This window comes from Copadichromis virginalis, unplaced genomic scaffold, assembly GCF_057382275.1.
Source record: "Copadichromis virginalis isolate Kocher_CV1m ecotype Utaka unplaced genomic scaffold, C_Virginalis_male_GT1.1 unmapped_scaffold_1, whole genome shotgun sequence".
In the NCBI taxonomy this organism is placed as follows: domain Eukaryota; kingdom Metazoa; phylum Chordata; class Actinopteri; order Cichliformes; family Cichlidae; genus Copadichromis; species Copadichromis virginalis.
The window spans coordinates 9,299,036-9,317,141 of record NW_028188589.1 but is presented as its reverse complement, the minus strand read 5'-3'; the positions used below and the strand labels follow the sequence as shown (position 1 = coordinate 9,317,141).

General features: G+C 42.9%; 2 protein-coding genes across 2 annotated transcripts in view; both read left to right on the top strand.

Annotated features, from left to right (window-relative positions):
- Nucleotides 1-769: 769 nt before the first annotated feature.
- Nucleotides 770-2,985, top strand: LOC146679779 (protein NLRC3-like). Its single transcript, XM_085450275.1, has 2 exons — nt 770-989; nt 1,141-2,985. The coding sequence occupies exons 1-2, from the start codon at nt 953-955 to the stop codon at nt 2,943-2,945; spliced, it is 1,842 nt and encodes a 613-aa protein (XP_085306401.1). The 5' UTR covers nt 770-952; the 3' UTR covers nt 2,946-2,985.
- Nucleotides 2,986-6,653: 3,668 nt separating this feature from the next.
- The window catches only part of LOC146679778 (neoverrucotoxin subunit alpha-like), a 17,761-nt gene continuing 6,308 nt past the window's right edge, over nt 6,654-18,106 (top strand). Inside the window, exons 1-3 of the mRNA XM_085450431.1 lie at nt 6,654-6,733; nt 7,990-8,163; nt 16,249-16,387. Of these exons, the coding sequence (XP_085306557.1) occupies nt 6,654-6,733; nt 7,990-8,163; nt 16,249-16,387 (393 nt within the window). The remainder of the gene's footprint in view (nt 6,734-7,989; nt 8,164-16,248; nt 16,388-18,106) is intronic.

The window sequence follows — 18,106 nt, the reverse complement described above, 5'->3', positions numbered from 1 at the left end:
GCTGACTGCAGGTTTCAATCTCATAAACAGGACATTTGTATGACTGAAACCAGCCCACTGAAGGAACAATGGGCTGGGAGGTCAGTTCATTGATCATTGGTACGCATACTGTCAGGACCATTGATCAATGGTTGTTGATCAATGGTCATGAGTCCAGTTCACAGAGAGCTGGGGAATGGCTGCAATCACAGCATGTAAGATGGTGACAAATGTACCCTTAGGCCCCTCCTCCATTCAGAGATGGTCTTTCCTTTTCACATAAATGGCCTCCTTGACTCCGCCCTCAAACCAGCGTTCACATTTACTCAGGACCTTCTTGATGTGAAGTTCTGCTTCGTTGGCTGCTGTGTCTGTGGGGATGGTGTTTGTTCTGTGTTGTAGTGTCCTGATGACGCCCAGTTTGTGCCCCAGTGGATGATGAGAGTCAAACCTTAAATACTGATCTGTATGTGTAAACAGAGTGAACCTTTAAGACCAGTTGTCTGTACGATCAACTCAGTCACCTGAAACATCTCCAAGTTTCTGGCTTTGATCATCAACCTGTTGGTAGTTCAGCTCTGAACACCAGTGAAATGTTTCTCCCACTGAAATCACTGCATTCATATGAACAGAATCAACTTTTTGGGATCATGGAGTTGTGGACAAAGTCTCAGTTAATCAGATAAAGTCAAACCTATAATTGGTAAAGAGTTCGTGGATGATATGCCCCTTGATCGTAAAGAAGTGGATGTTGTGTGGACTAAAGTTCAGAGTGGTGGGTCATTCATAAAGTATTCTGTTCCAGCTGCTGGAGGACAACATCATCACTTTTGTGAAGAACGAGCTGAAGAAGATCCAGAAGGCTCTGAATCCAAATGAGCCCCAGTGCTTGGAGTTTCAGAGGGAGGATGATGAGCAGAGGAGCAGCAGCAGAGAGGCATTTGTGAAGATCACAGTGGACTTCCTGAGGAGAATGAAGCAGGAGGAGCTGGCTGACCGTCTGCAGAGACGTAAGAGGATTTATCTAAAGATTTAAGCTGCTGGATAAATGAGAGACTTGTGACACCAGTGTGTTCAGTCATTTCTCAGTGGGTCAGAAATTGTCATCATCATTTTGTAAAATATGATTGTTAAAGTTGTATTTTTATTATTATTATTCAGAACTTCCAGCTGCTGTTTGTCATCGTAAACTTAAGTCTAAGCTGAAGAAGAAGTTCCAGTGTGTGTTTGAGGGCATCGCTAAAGCAGGAAACCCAACCCTTCTGAATCAGATCTACACAGAGCTCTACATCACAGAGGGAGGGACTGCAGAGGTCAATGATGAACATGAGGTCAGACAGATTGAAACAGCATCCAGGAAACCAGACAGTCTAGAAGCAATAATCAGACAAGAAGACATCTTTAAAGCCTCACCTGGAAGAGATGAACCAATCAGAACAGTGCTGACAAAGGGAGTGGCTGGCATTGGGAAAACAGTCTTAACACAGAAATACAGCCTGGACTGGGCTGAAGACAAAGCCAACCAGGACATCCAGTTCATATTTCCATTCACTTTCAGAGAGCTGAATGTGCTGAAAGAGGAAAAGTTCAGCTTGGTGGGACTTGTTCATCACTTCTTTACTGAAACCAAAGAAGCAGGAATCTGCAGCTTTGAAGACTTCCAGGTTGTGTTCATCTTTGATGGTCTGGATGAGTGTCGACTTCCTCTGGACTTCCACAAAACTACAATCCTAACTGACCCTAGAAAGTCCACCTCAGTGGATGTGCTGCTGATAAACCTCATCAGGGGGAAACTGCTTCCCTCGGCTCGCCTCTGGATAACCACACGACCTGCAGCAGCCAATCAGATCCCTCCTGACTGTGTTGGCATGGTGACAGAGGTGAGAGGGTTCACTGACCCACAGAAGGAGGAGTACTTCAGGAAGAGATTCAGAGATAAGAAGCAGGCCAGCAGCATCATCTCCCACATCAAGACATCACGAAGCCTCCACATCATGTGCCACATCCCAGTCTTCTGCTGGATCACTGCTACAGTTCTGGAGGATGTGCTGGAAACCAGAGAGGGAGGACAGCTGCCCAACACCCTGACTGAGATGTACATCCACTTCCTGGTGGTTCAGGCCAAAGTGAAGAAGGTCAAGTATGATGGAGGAGCTGAGACAGATCCACACTGGAATAAAAAGAACAGGAAGATCATTAAATCTCTGGGAAAACTGGCTTTTGATCAGCTGCAGAAAGGAAACCTGATCTTCTATGAATCAGACCTGACAGAGTGTGGCATCGATATCAGAGAAGCCTCAGTGTACTCAGGAGTGTTCACACAGATCTTTAAAGAGGAGAGCGGACTGTACCAGGACAAGGTGTTCTGCTTCATCCATCTGAGTGTTCAGGAGTTTCTGGCTGCTCTTCATGTCCATCTGAGCTTCATCAACTCTGGACTCAATCTGATGGAACAACAACAGAGAATCTTGATGTTGTCTAAGTTAATTAGCAAACCAAACCTACAATCTCTCCACCAGAGTGCTGTGAACAAGGCCTTACAGAGTCCAAATGGACACCTGGACTTGTTCCTCCGCTTCCTCCTGGGTCTTTCACTGCAGACCAATCAGACTCTCCTACGAGGTCTGTTGACACAAACAGGAAGTAGCTCACAGACCAATCAGGAAACAGTCCAGTACATCAAGGAGAAGCTCAGTGAGAATCTGTCTGCAGAGAAAAGCATCAATCTGATCCACTGTCTGAATGAACTGAATGATCGTTCTCTAGTGGAGGAGATCCAACAGTCCCTGAGATCAGGACGTCTCTCCACAGATGAACTGTCTCCTGCTCAGTGGTCAGCTCTGGTCTTCATCTTACTGTCATCAGAAGAAGATCTGGATGTGTTTGACCTGAAGAAATACTCTGCTTCAGAGGAGGCTCTTCTGAGGCTGCTGCCAGTGGTCAAAGCCTCCAACAAAGCTCTGTGAGTACATTTGTACTCATGTCTTTACTTTTAACATCCAACTGTGTCAGTAATTTATTTCACCAGGCTTTCGGTCTTTGTATGAAATTGTATCCTAAAGTTTTGGGATTTCTCCAATACAACTGTAACCTCTTTGATGCCTCCAGAACTCGAGACGCTGGATTCACCATAAACTCTGATCATCACTGCTGCTGTTATGTTATCAGTCTTTGTTTAAACACTTAGGCTGCATGTGCCTGATGTTGTGATACTTCATATTCACATGCATGCTCCTAGATACATTTCTACTGCAGGTCTATTTTAGTCACAAATGTTGGTGAAACACTTGCTTTTACATGCATGGTGGCTCCTGCATTAAAGAAAGCATTTGAATTACTCAGTGAATCCTGGCAGCCAGAGAAACATCCTTAGTTCCACTTTAAACTAAACTCTGCTTCGGTCTTCCACAGTGTGTTTGTTGTTTCTTTGTTGTTGTTGGCCTGCTCTCTCCTCTCACTCCAATCTGGTTGTAGCAGATGTTTGTCCCTCCCTGAACCTGCAGACTTGGGTGCAGCACCTCAGTTCATCTTCAGTCTGAAACCAGCTGTTGTAGCTATATCCCCTCAAGCACACCTTCCCTGGTCATCTGTGCTGTGGTTGCTATAAAATGTAATCTTGATTTAAAAAAAGAACAAAAAAAGTAAACTAACGTCAGACTTGATGCCATTTGTTGGCAGCATGGTGCCTGTTTGGTAGTCTTTGATGATAAACTGCAGCACAGTCTAAAGCAAACCTTCTGACTTTATTGACTTTATGCATGTATATATTCTTCCTGTTCACCTTGGACACACAACAGCTCTCTGTTTGTTGTGATTGGATCTAGAACAGCCAACATATCCTAATCTAGATGATTTCTAAGGTGGTATCTGGGAGGAAAAGTTAAAATCAGCTTGGATGGCCTGTACTGTATGATGGCCTTGGTTGCACCACATTGATGGCCATGCAGGGTGGTTCACTCCTTGTGCAAGAAGACCGAGGAGTGAGCCACCCTTGGTCAAAGCTTGGTCATTCAAGCTCACTGTTTTCCCCTTGTTGGTTGATGATAGTATTTTTTTTTTACCTGACTTATAGTCATCATTGTCTTCAAATTAACTCACACACTGCTGACTGCTGTAGCTTACCTGGCTGAACAGGTGACCCATGCACTGAAGGTTAGAGTCGTGACTCCAGGGCCTGGTTTGAGTCTGCCCAAGACCATTTCCTGTGTGTTATTCTGCTCACTTCTTGGTGCGAACAACTGCATGTCAATTTCACAGCTGATCTAACAGTCCGTCACTCGTCTCTCAATCTCGCGTTGGAGAGCCACAAGCTTCTCCGAGAGGTTATCAGTTTTGCACTCAAAGAGCAAAGTCTGAGAACTCATGACCGCCATGAGCTTCTTCAAGATCTTATCCGTGCTGCGTTCAATGAGCCCATTTTGAGAAGTCACGACTCGTCCATTGTTTCAGTCACAGCGGGCAGCCTTGTGGGGGTTTGAACAGCTGATTCCGCTTTCTTTAATCTTCAATAAGCCAGGGCCAAGCCAGCTCAGATCAGCAAGAACCCTTTGCTGCTGTGAATGTCCGTGCTGCTAGCTGGAAAGAAGCAATTATCTCTGCCATCCCAAAAGAAAACAAGGATAAATTAGAATGTGCGTCATATAGACCAATATCTGTTCTTAACACAGATTACAAGCTGTTTACATCTATCATGGCTCGACGATTAGAAAAGTTCTTACCTAATCTAATTCATAATGATCAAACAGGTTTTATTCGAGAGCGCCAAATACAAGATAATGTACGACGGACATTACAAATTATTAATCATATTCAAAAGAATAAAATAGAAGCAATGGTAATCAGTATCGATGCAGAAAAATCATTCGATTCAGTTAATTGGAACTTTCTTTACCGAGTCTTGCATACATTTGGCTTTCACGAAAATATAATTAAGACAATACAGGCACTTTATGATAACCCTACGGCAAGGATTAAAATTAATGGCTACCTATGAAATAGTATTAAGCTGCAAAGAGGAACAAGGCAGGGCTGTGCGTGCTCACCATTATTATTTGCGTTATATCTGGAACCATTGGCTCAATATATAAGACAAAATAAAGAAGTAGAAGGTATTAATATCCATGAAAAGGAGCATAAATTAGCCTGCTATGCAGATGATATTTTAATATTTTTGGGTCAACCATTAAACTCTTTACCTAAATTAATGCAATCATTTGAATACTTTGGTCGACTATCTGGATATAGGGTTAATATGAGTAAAACACAATTGCTTAAGTACAACTATATTCCATCAGAAGAAATTAAAAATAAGTATCAATTAGCATGGCAAACAGAGTACTTTAAATATCTAGGAGTCATAATACCTAAGGATCTTACAGAACTATTAGAACGAAATTATTTACCAATACAGAAAAAAATTAAGGAACATACAGCGAGATGGGATCTAATTCCATATTTAAGTTTATATTCGAGAATAGACTCAATTAAAATTAATATTTTTCCTAAATTATTATATTTATTTCAAACATTACCAATAGAAATTAACCAGAAACAGTTTAATGAATGGGATAAAATTTTGCAAGGAAAAAGGCCCCGAATTAGATTTAAAACCCTACAACTTAACAAAGGAAAAGGGGGTGGGGCTTACCTTCTCTTAGGGAATATTATTGGGCAGCACAATTAAGGCCTATGATATGCTGATGTAATCCTTCATATGACGCTCAATGGAAAGTTATTGAGGAGAGTCTGACCTCCATCCCCATATAAGCTATTATAGCAGACAGAAGCTTGCAAAATTTAATAAAAACTATTGAAAATCCATGGATCAAGTTGACTTTTAAAATTTGGGAAACAGTAATAAAAGAATATAAACTAGAAGAGGATATAGCAGTTCTTAAGTGGTGTGCATATGACACACATTTTGCTCCAAATAAATTGGACACCAGATTCAAAGATTGGACATATAAAGGATTAACAGCTTTATGTATGGTAATGGAGGAAGGCAGACTAATTAGTTTTGATAAAATGAAAGATAAATATTCATTAGAAACACAGGATTTTTATAGATGTCTACAGATGAGGCATTTTGTCAATAAAACGATAAAAGCTAAGGCTGAATTGAGTAAACAGCTGCTAGACGTTTTTAAAAGGGCAGTTCAAATAAAAATAGAGGTATTATAGGTGACCTCTATAAAGGATTAACAAATATGAAATTACACTCAACCTTGTATATCAAAACAAAATGGGAAATGGAGGGAGGAATAGAGATAAAGGAGGAAGAATGGACAACAATATGGGCATATCAATGGAAATGTAGCAGCTCACAGAGCTGGCGGGAATTTGGGTGGAAATGCCTGATAAGATATTTTATTACACCTCACCAAAAATCTCACTATGAAGGTAACCCTCCCGCTTGCTGGAGAAATTGTGGAAATACAAATGCAAATCACTATCATATTTTCTGGGACTGTCATGTTATTAAAACTCATTGGAAGGGAATACATGCAGCAATAAAAGAGACATTTGGAAGATATTTACCTTTGGAAAGTAAAACTCTACGTTTTGCACTTATGCCAGAAGGATGGACAAAGAACGATAAATACTTGTTTAATATTTTACTGGCAGCAGGCAAAAAAGCCATCACAAAAAAATGGCTTTCTTCAGAGAGCCCAGCTATGGACACGTGGATGAACATCACACTGGACATTTACAGAATGGAGAAAATGACAGCAGATGTGAACTACAAGAGGGACCTGTTTGTATCACGATGGAAGAAATGGATGGACTACATTAGAAAACGCAGGCCAGTTTTTGCTTTTGCATTTTGACTTTGTTAACTACTAGAAGACTAGAGGAAAAATTAGTTACATTAATGGAAACAAAAACACACTCCCTATATTTATTTATTTATTTTTCTTTCCTTTTTCTTTTTCCTTATGTATTTTTTATTTATGTTGTTTGTTGTTTCCTGTTTTGCTTCTTTTTCTTTTCTTCTTCTTCTTTCATTCTTATTGTATGGATATTTTAGTTGTTTAAATATAGAAAAAAAGAAAAAATATATGTACTGAAAGATAGCTGAAGTTGATGGTATTGTATAGTGATTCTAAAATGCCAATAAAAAAAAAAGCTGGAATCAAATGAGTCCAAGTCTTCTGCTGATTCAGCATCACATTCATCTTTGCTCCTTGTTCTGCATCCCCACCATGGACTTCATTCCTTTCCAAGCCAGCCTTGAGTGTCCTTCATTCAGCTCATCCTCTGCTTTACTTTTACACCTGATTTTAGCTGCTTTTCTTCTCTCCCTCATAACAAGACAGCTTCTTCTGCCTGAGAACATGTTGGAGTGATTTACTAATCCAGGGCTGATTTTTGGGGAAAATAGTTCCCATTTTCAAAGTAATCCCCATTTTTCCCAGAATGAAATGTAAGTAGAAATCGATGATCTAAGTGAGAACATGAGCCTTTAAAAAGGCTCTTCTGAGGCTGCTGCCAGTGGTCAAAGCCTCCAACAAAGCTCTGTAAGTACATATGTGATCATAGCTTTAGCTTTTAAATGTTTATTCTAGTTAACACAGATCAGGTGGAACAACTCAAATAAAATATCAAAAATATTAAGTGGTCATCGGTACTCAGTTTGTTCAATACTGAATACAATGGAGCACAAATTGTCCACATTTCTGAAATATTTCTGGGTGTAAGTGTCACCAAAGTGCAATTTAGACCTGGCCTGTGGTTGTTATCTAAGTGATAATCATCAATTCTACTAAAACAAATACAAAATAAAGAAATTTGACACATTCTGTTGATATCAAAAGCACACTGAACAATTCAGTGTTGTTTTACTGCTGTTCTCTCTTCACTTCTTCTCCTCTGATTCTCTCCACATGTTGCTCTGCATCAGTGCTCAGTTTCCTGACAAAACAAGATGAAATATTGCTAAATATAATAGTATCTCATTACACTTCAACATAAGTGTTTTATTTTTGTAATTGTTTATCTGTTATTTTTCAGACTGAGTCACTGTGACCTGTCAGAGAGAAGCTGTGAAGCTCTGTCCTCAGGTCTCAGCTCTCAGACCTCTAATCTGAGACAGCTGGACCTGAGTAACAGTAACCTGAAGGATTCAGGCGTGAAGCTTCTGTCTGAAGGACTGAAGAGTCCACGCTGTACACTGGAAACTCTCAGGTGAGATCAAGCATTTTTTCTTTCATCAACTGCCAGAATTAGCAGATTAATAATAAGGCAGTCCTCTAATAAGAGGAGAAGTGGAGGTGTTTTGAAGGGCAACGTACTCTTATGTTAACAAGACAGGAAGTAGTTCCTGGCAACTGCTTCCTTTGTTATTGTCTAAGTAGAAACATGATGGTAAAACAGTGATGAGTTTGCAGAGGTGAATCCACACAACACAACAATGCTGTTGCGTGCTGAAAGCAGACTTCTCACAGATTCTGAGGCTGCAGGTTTCATCACTGTCCAACCAAAATTCACTGAACCAGCAGTAAATGAACGTCCAAAACGACGCTTCATGTTTAAAAAACAGATGATCAGGGGGATTTGTGTTTACATCTTTTTTGTGTGATCTGTTCACCTGCTGTTTCAGCTGTTTGGTGGTTGTTGAGATGGTTTTGTGAACTTTTAGCTGAGATTCTGATGTTTCTGTAGATAATAATAATAATAATGGATTGGATTTATATAGCGCTTTTCAAGGCACCCAAAGCGCTTTACAATGCCACTATTCATTCACTCTCACATTCACACACTGGTGGAGGCAAGCTACGGTTGTAGCCACAGCTGCCCTGGGGGCAGACTGACAGAAGCGAGGCTGCCATATCGCGCCATCGGCCCCTCTGGCCAACACCAGTAGGCGGTCGCCCCACACATGTCTAATTACTTTGTACAGCATGAATGGCCATGACGAGGTTTTTAACAGTAAGAAAAGTTGTCTGTGAGACTCATTCAGACACTGAGCCGTGGCTCTGTGCTACATGCACATATTTCTGCATCTCTGCCATTCAGACACACTTTATATATAGTTTATTTTATGTAGTATTCAATACTGAACTGTACATTTAGTCTTTTTAACTCATTCACTGCCAGCCATGAGTCAACGTATGTTTTCAATTGACGTCTATAGACGTCAATGGCAGTGAATGGGTTAAAGGCAGCAATTTGTATTCAGTGTTTTCATAAAAGCCTTATTTTTATGGAGTCAGGATGGAGTCAGACTTTAAGCTGCTGGACTCAGTCACTATATCCTGTTGTCCTCATAGAACCTGGACACACAGACTCACCTGTGACACAGTGACACACAGTGTGGGCTACACACACATTAGAAAGTGGATCAGTCACACTTGTGCAATCATTTGTTGTGCTGGGAAACCATGAACACTTTGAATCACATTAATGGTTTTGTTACAGCAACATTCAATCATGAGTTCAAAAGTAGTGCATTGTGTACTTATTTTAATAGTACTGCAGTATGAGAAGTGCAACATTCAGTGTGCAGAAACAGATCAGGTGCTTTCTAACAGCAGTGTTCCCTTTAACACAGCAGCAGTTCAAATATTTCTGTCAGTCTGAGCTGAAACATGAATCTAATCAAATATCAAATCAAAGTTCTTTGCCTCTGCCAGGACGTTAACATTTGATCTAGTTTTTTACAAAGTTCCCTCAGCGTCCAGAGCCACCAACATACCTTTGATCAACAGCAAGTGAACATTTATAAATGTGTGTTTGCAGAACAGGAAGCAGCAGAACTATTGTTCTGTTATCAGGCAGCAGCACAAACGCTCATCAGCTCATTTACTGTGCAGGACTTTGAGTGTGTGAAGTGTGTGTTTGTGCTGGATTTCCTTTGGAGAATCTCAGTCAGAAACCAGACAAAGAAAAACTCTTTCAACAGTCCAGGTTGAGTTGACAACATGAACTGCATTTATCTTCCTCTGACTGACATGTTCTTCCTCCTCTGCACCGAGCCAGCTGCTAAGACTCACAAGCTCATTGACATTTTCTGATGATAAAGAAACTCTCTTCTTCTGCACAATATGAGCAGCAACAGAGAAGAATCTTTCACAGGTACAGATGTTGCAGCTGTGGCCAAGTACATGTGCTGCATGTTGGAGCAGCACTCTAATGGACAGGCCTCTGTACTGATGGTGGGCTCTGCTCTGTATCCACCACACTGTTCTCAGCTGAGTCTTCCTCCTGTTCACAATCACACTCTGATCAAGCATGTTCATGTTGTAACGCCGTGGCTTTCGTAGTCTCTCCTTTTTCTACAGCTCATGTGTTCTTCTTGTGATGCTGCGTCTTGAGGCTCATACATGCCGTCATTTGTTGATCCTAAGAACGTTCCTCAGACCGACTTCTTCAACAACAGATAACTTTAGTTGTATCAACACTGCCTCCTGGAACAGTTTAAAATGAACATGTCAAAGATCTGTACCTGTCTCCATGTTTCTGTCCCCGCCCCTTTCTTTCTGTCCTGGGTCATGTGAGCGCTGCAGTAGTATTAGGCCCACCCTCAATGCTCCCATTGGCTGAGACGCATAATGACGCCCATTTCAAGCCAGCACTGATCAACATCCCTCCTGTGACCCATGGCTGTTATATTCAGAGCCAGTGAGCACTTTCACAATAATCATGATTTTAAAAACTGTGATTAAAATAATTGCTGACGTTAATCAGTTAATGAGTTAACGAGATAATAACAGGTTAAGTTGCTCTAATAATTAGACTTTGGTGACAAACTGATGTGCTCTCCATGTTTCCTTTGTTGGACTGTGGGCGAGTGTCAGAACTGAATGTACTGAGTAACATGTAGAGTTTAAACATGTGTCAGTTCCAGTTTTAGAGCTCTAAAGTGCAGCTATCATGTTAGGAATATGTTAGGAATAGACAGGAACACTGAGCACACTGAGGTCAGATCTTTATTTTACCACTCGCTGCATTCTTGATGTTCATGAATTCAGCAGGTTCATGATTGTCTGCAGCATTAATCTCATATTTCCATTAAAGTGTTGAATTTGACTGTTTGATGTTCTTTATGATCTCTGGCACCAGTTCATCTGTAGGCTGAGCTCAGTCCATCCATTTAGTGAAATGATGTTTAAAGGTCTCCTTGTTCTGTGAGCGTGCACAGATCCTGAAGCAGAAAGCCTGGGTTACAGAGAAATGATCATCACTGTGATGATGCTCATCATCTCTGACTGGGATTTGAGGTTTTGTCAAAGCAGCAAAGAAAGCCTGGCTATGTTGGACTGGGTGTGGCAGCAGCTCCCAGTTTGAGTTCAGGAGACAGACACCCTCTCTACTTTGTAGATCAGCTTCAAACTTTCCTTTTTGATAAAACTTATAGTTAGAGCTGGATCAGGTGACCCTGAACCATCCCTTAGTTATGCTGCTATAGGCTCAGGCTGTTGGTGGACTTCCCATGATGCTCTGCTTTCTTCTCCCCTCTTTTCACTCCTGATGCTTTTATATGTCACTACTACGTGTCCTTAACTTTCAAATCAAATCACTTTTATGTGAGGCCAGGCACACTGGCACAGCACATGCGAGTGAAATTCTTGTGTGCGAGCCCCACAAATGGTAAATGGCCTGCATTTGTATAGCGCTTTTCTAGTCCCTAAGGACCCCAAAGCGCTTTACACTACATTCAGTCATTCACCCATTCACACACACATTCACACACTGGTGATGGAAAGCTACATTGTAGCCACAGCTGCCCTGGGGCCCACTGACAAGCAACAGAGATGTGCAAAACACAACAACACAAACGAGCAAAATACAAGAATGGCCAACCTGAAACGAATAAATATATGTACTGTTGAAATCTCCCAATTCTTTGAATCTTTGGGCTGAAGGAAGGACAGTACTCGGTGTATAAATGCTCAATCAACAATCATTTATTTCCATACAATTCAACACTTATGAGCATTAGAGCCATCATGATGGGGAGACCTGCCTGCAGAGGGTCACAGCATGTCTCAAAGTGGTGACGGGTTACACAGCTTTTTATACTCTCTAGTGGCCCCCACCTAGTCGTAAAAGCCTAAACATTCACATTCTTTCTCTCTTACGGCGCCCAAGTTATGACCTCGGCTCCCTGTCTTTCTGCTCTTCACAAAAGGAATGTGGTCTGTTTCTTCTATTATCTGGACAAGGTCCTCTGCACACAACATTCTCTTCATGATTCAGCAGTAAAACATGTCAAGAAACAGTGTGAGACATTCAACAGTGTTGAGTAATACAGGTCAAACCAATAGATCTAATGATTTTCACACTCTTTTAAGTCAGAAGTATAATGCAAACTAAAACTACATACTAATCACACACTCTATATTAAAGGGTATACTATGATCTACAGCAGTTAACATACTTCAACTATTTTGATTACATATATAAGGTAACATATGATAACAGAATAATATCACAGTACAATATATAATAGTGTATGCATTTCTGGATGTGTATACTAAATGTTTTTCTACGTGTGTGTGTGTGTGTGTGTGTGTGTACACATTTTTACAAATTAAATAGTAAAAAATAATAAAATAAAATATATAAAGAAATACAGAGTTGAGACATGTGCAAAACAGTGGCATTACTGTACAGTGCGTAGTGCATAATGTTGAAGTTCCAGTAGTGAAGCTGAGGTGTCTATGACGTGTTCAGCAGTCTGATGGCCTGATGGAAAAAGCTGTCTCTCAGTCTGCTGGTTCGGGACCGGATGCTGCAGAACCTCCTTCCTGATGGAAGCAGTCTGAACAGTTTATGGCTGGGGTGACTGGAGTCCTTGATGATCCTCCCCGCTTTCCTCAGGCACCGCTTCCTGTAGATGTCTTGGAGGGAGGGAAGCTCACCTCCAATTATCCGTTCAGTGCACCGCACTACTCGCTGGAGAGCTTTGCAGTTGTAGGCGGTGCTGTTGCCATACCAGGTGGTGATGCATCCAGTGAGGATGCTCTCAATGGCACAGTGATAGAAGGTCCTGAGGATGCGGGGGCTCATGCCGAATCTTTTCAGTCTCCTGAGAAAGAAGAGGTGCTGCTGCGCCTTCTTCACTGTTTTGTTTGTGTGTACTGACCACGTAAGATCCTCAGCCAGATGTACACCAAGGAACCGGAAGCTGCTCACTCTCTCCACAGCAGCGCCGTTGATGGTGATGGGGGTGTGTACTTCTCTGCACCTCCGGAAGTCCACTATCAACTCCTTTGTCTTTGCGACGTTGAGGGTGAGATGGTTGTCTTGACACCAGTGGGTCAGGGCGCTGACCTCCTCCCTGTAAGCCGTCTCATCACCGTTGGTGATAAGACCCACCACTGTAGTGTCGTCCGCAAACTTCACAATGATGTTGGAGCTGTTAGTGGCTGTGCAGTCGTAGGTGTAGAGTGAGTACAGGAGAGGGCTCAGTACACACCCCTGTGGAGCACCAGTGTTCAGTGTGATGGGGGATGAGGTGATGCTGCCCAGTCTGACCACTTGGCGTCTGTCAGACAGGAAGCTAAGGATCCAGCTGCAGAAGGAGCTGCTCAGTCCTAGATCCTGCAGTTTCCTGTCCAGCTTCGAGGGAACGATGGTATTGAATGCTGAGCTGTAATCTACAAACAGCATTCTGACATACGTGTCTCTCTTCTCCAGGTGTGACAGGGCAGTGTGTAGTGTCAGGGCTATGGCATCATCAGTGGACCTGTTGTGGCGGTATGCGAACTGTAGAGGGTCCAGTGAGTCGGGTAGTGCAGAGCAGATGAAGTCCCTGACCAGCTTCTCGAAGCATTTGCTCACGATGGGGGTCAGGGCTACAGGTCGCCAGTCGTTCAATGAGGAGATGGTGGAGGATTTGGGTACAGGGACGATGGTGGCCATTTTGAAGCAGGCTGGGACTACAGACAGAGAGAGGGAAAGGTTGAAGATGTGCGTGAACACTCCAGCCAGCTGAGCCGCGCATGACCTGAGGACGCGGCCGGGAATCCCGTCCGGACCAGTAGCTTTGCGTGCGTTCACCTTCCTGAAGCACTTCTGCACATCCTCCTCAGACACAGTGTGCGCACTGACGTCATCCGCGGTGCGCACACTGTCCGGTCTCATGGTGTTCGCTGTGTCGAATCTAGCGTAGAATACGTTTAGATCCTCACACAGAGAGGCCGTGGTCTGCGGTGTGCTGGGTTTCCCTCTAAAGTCTGTGATCGTGTTTAGACCCTGCCACATACTCCGAGGGTTGTCAAACTGTTGTTCCACCCTGTCCCTGTACTCACGTTTGGCTGCTTTGATCGTCTTCCGGAGTTGGTAATGTGCATATTTGGAGGGGAGAGGGAGGGGAAACAGGAGGACAAAGGAGGGAACAACTAAGCTGTAGTGCCTCTTCACCTCACTGTGCAATACCTTTTGTGCAATACTTTTGTAAATAGTCAACGGTGCAATAGACTCAATACTTGAAATGTGCAATTCACTTGTATTTTTTATTTTTATTCCTATTTATTCTATTCATCCCCTTCGTATATTTTATTTATATTGTCTCTGTATTTATATATATGTGTGTGTGTATAACTCTGTAACTTCTGTCGGTGCTGTGCTTTTTTGGAAATCGAATTTCCCAGAGGAACCCACCCGAGGGATTAATAAAGTTCTATCTTATCTTATCTTATCTTATCTTTGTAGTCCGATGTGTTCGCGGAGGCAAAAGCGGTGTGCCGTGCTGCCAGTGCCGCGCGAACATCTCCGTTAATCCAGGGTTTTTGATTTGGGAAGGATTTAACTGTTCTGGATGGGACGACATCTTCCACGCATTTCCTGATAAATCCACAGACTGAGTCTGTGTACTCATCAATGTCCCTAGCAGCCACGTGAAACATTTCCCAGTCCGCGTGATCAAAACAGTCCCGCAGCGCAGACTTCGATTGGTCCGTCCAACAGTGCACCGCCCTCTGGGTTGGAGCTTCCTGTTTCAGCTTCTGCCTGTAGGTGGACAGGAGCAAGATGGAGCGGTGATCTGATTGGCCGAATGGGGCGCGGGGGAGGGCTTTGTACGCATCCCGGAAAGAGGTGTAGCAGTGGTCGAGGAGCCGGTCTCCACGAGTGTTGAAATGTATGTGTTGATGGAGTTTTGGTGAGACTTTCTTCAGGTTTCCCTTATTAAAGTCCCCGGCTGTGATAAACGCTGCCTCTGGGTGTGCGGTTTCCTCGCTGCTGATCGCGCTGTACAGTTCCCTGAGTGCTCGGTCAGTGTCGGCTTGTGGGGGAATGTAAACAGCCGTAATAATCACTGCTGTAAATTCCCTCGGTAGCCAGAATGGCCGGCACTTAATCATCAGGTACTCCAGGTCCGGTGAGCAGAAGGATTTGACCGGGTGCACGTTGGCATAATCACACCAGCTGTTGTTGATCATGAAACATACACCACCGCCTCTGCTTTTCCCAGTAAGCTTCTGTGACCTGTCCGCACGATGCACAGAGAATCCCGGTAGTTGTATTGCGGAGTCCAGTACCTTGTCCGATAGCCAGGTTTCTGTGAGGCAGATCACGCAGCAGTCCCGCATCTCTCGCTGGAATGAGATCCGTGCCCGAAGCTCGCACAGCTTGTTCTCCAGAGACTGCACATTAGCCAGTAATAAACTGGGTAACGGTGGTCTGTTAGTGCGCCGTCTCAGTCGAACCAGAACGCCAGATCTTCTCCCTCTGCGTCGGCGTTTGCGGCCTCCAGGGCCAGAGAACAAAGGCGTCTCAGGTGAGATGAATGGGGGGTCTGCAAACGGAGCGTCCGTGTTGCAAAACTTGAACTCCGGAAAGTTATAAGAAAGACCGTCTTTTATGTCCAGTAAGGTTTGTCGGTCGTACACAAGGAGACATGTGCTACTCGTGAAAAAATAAAGGAAAAGTAAAATTAAACACAGAAGAAAGCCGTTGCTTGGGGGAGCTCGCGACGAGGCTACCATACTCGGCGCCATCTTTTGTCTCTCTGTTTTGTTCTTGTCTCTCTGAGCTCATCTCTTCTCTTTCCCCTCACCCTGCAACCAGTCATGGTAGATGCTCCTCCTGGAGCCTGTTTTCACTGGGAGGATCTTTGTGTCAAAGGGAGTTCTTCTTCCCACCATCACCAAGTGCTGCTCACAGAGGAGGCGGTCACCTTACACTGTTAAACAGCTTCAGATGACTGTTGTTGTCTGTTGGGTATTGTCACTTATAAATAAAGTTACAATGGATGGATAGATGTTATTGTGACAAAGAGAAAACAACTGTTGACAGATTGATTGTTGTTTTGTGTGTCTGCAGTCTGTCAGGCTGTCTGATCACAGAGGAAGGCTGTACTTCTCTGGCCTCAGCTCTGAGCTCCAACCCCTCCCATCTGAGAGAGCTGGACCTGAGCTACAATCATCCAGGTGACTCAGGAATGAAGCTGCTGTCGGCTGGACTGAAGGATGCAGGCTGGAGACTGGACACTCTCAGGTATGGAGAGAAAATCTGATAGAGGAGGAAGAGCTGGAAACATTTCCTGTGTCTTTCACTCACTTCCTGTTTGTTTCCTGCAGATGACACATGAACAATCACACATGCAGGAATATTTTCAGGGACAGACACACTAGTCTAGCTGGATAGTTCATGGATATTTATGTAGGGGTCTCCAAGGAGTCTGTTTGCGGGAACATTTAGGTCACAGGTGTACCTGATATAGATACCAGTGTACCTAATAAAGTGTCAGCTAACATTTGGAAATGGAAGCTTAAATAATGACAAACTGTACATTCACAGCTGAATTCACAATAAATTTGTTCGCAAGTGCACATTTTTCTGTTATTGTTCTCAAACAACAGAATGAGAATGAAATATTGATTCTAACAGGGCCCATAAACAGTATTAGCTTAGCAGCATTAGCTTATCAGAGTTTCCATCATGGTCACACAAATCCTTAGCAGAGAAAAGTGGCCTACTTAGCAATAGCTGCTCAAGTTGTATAAAGAAAGGGAAAACAGTATTAGCATTAGCACATAATGCTAATTCACGTCGAGTGTTTCTCGATAGCTCTTTCTCATTTGAGAAACAAATGAATTCTGTTATTAAAACCAGCTGTAAGGTTTATATTGTTGATTGTCATTTATGCTTAGAAATATTTACTCATATATGCTTAGAGTTGTATAATCGATTGCATAATGATAGAGGTTTGATCCTGAGTAGTCTGTAAAGACTCTGTGTGCCTTCCAGAGTGCTCTGGCATGCACACACCACTTGGGGCCATGAGAGAGGTCGTACCCTCTCTTACTGATTTATGGTGTAGGACAGGGGTCTCAAACTCAATTTAGCTGGGGGCCGCTGCAGGCAGAGTCTGGGTGAGGCTGGGCCGCATTAGGTTTTCCACAAGAAAGGCATGGTTAAAAAATTCCAATCTTCTCAAATCTCTTTATTTTTATTTTTTAACACAAAATATGAAAAATAAATAAACAAATTAAGAATTAATAAGAAAATAAATCAATCTGTAATACATAAATAAAATAATAATAAGATATTTTTAGTCAGTGAACTTGTGTGTTTCTTTCAGTCTTCTATATCTGCTGTATTTAGATTGAAATGTCTGTATTAACAGTTCTATAACCTTCTTCTGAACATGAATGGAACACTGTAGAAAATGAACTGTTCTTCTGAACATGGCTTCTCTTGCCTACTCCTTGCTGCTAGAGACCTGGCAGCGTTTCCTCTCGCATAGCCGAGCCAGATTTGGCCTGAGGGAGGAAGCAGTTGCGACCCTCAGTATGTCTTGAAGATGATCATCCGTAAGTCTGGACCTGTACTTGGACTTATTGAAGTTCAAAGTGGAGAAGAGCTTTTGGCACAAGTATGTGCTACCAAAAAGGCACATGGTCCGCTTGAACATTCGGGAAAGCCGAGGGAAACTAGGGCTCAAGTCTCTCAAAAATTGTCCAAGCTTGTCTGCTTTTCCACTCACCTCCCTGAACTTTGCTTTGAGTTCAGAGTTGCACTGCAGCTCAATGAGCTCCATGTGAAGCACAGAAGGGGCATCTTGCACATCAAAGGAGAAGGGGTCCGCAAAAATGTGAAAGGTGGCTCTGTGTGTCTTGAAGTCAGCAAATCTGTGATCAAATTCCTCCTGTAGCCTCAAAATGACATCAACATACTC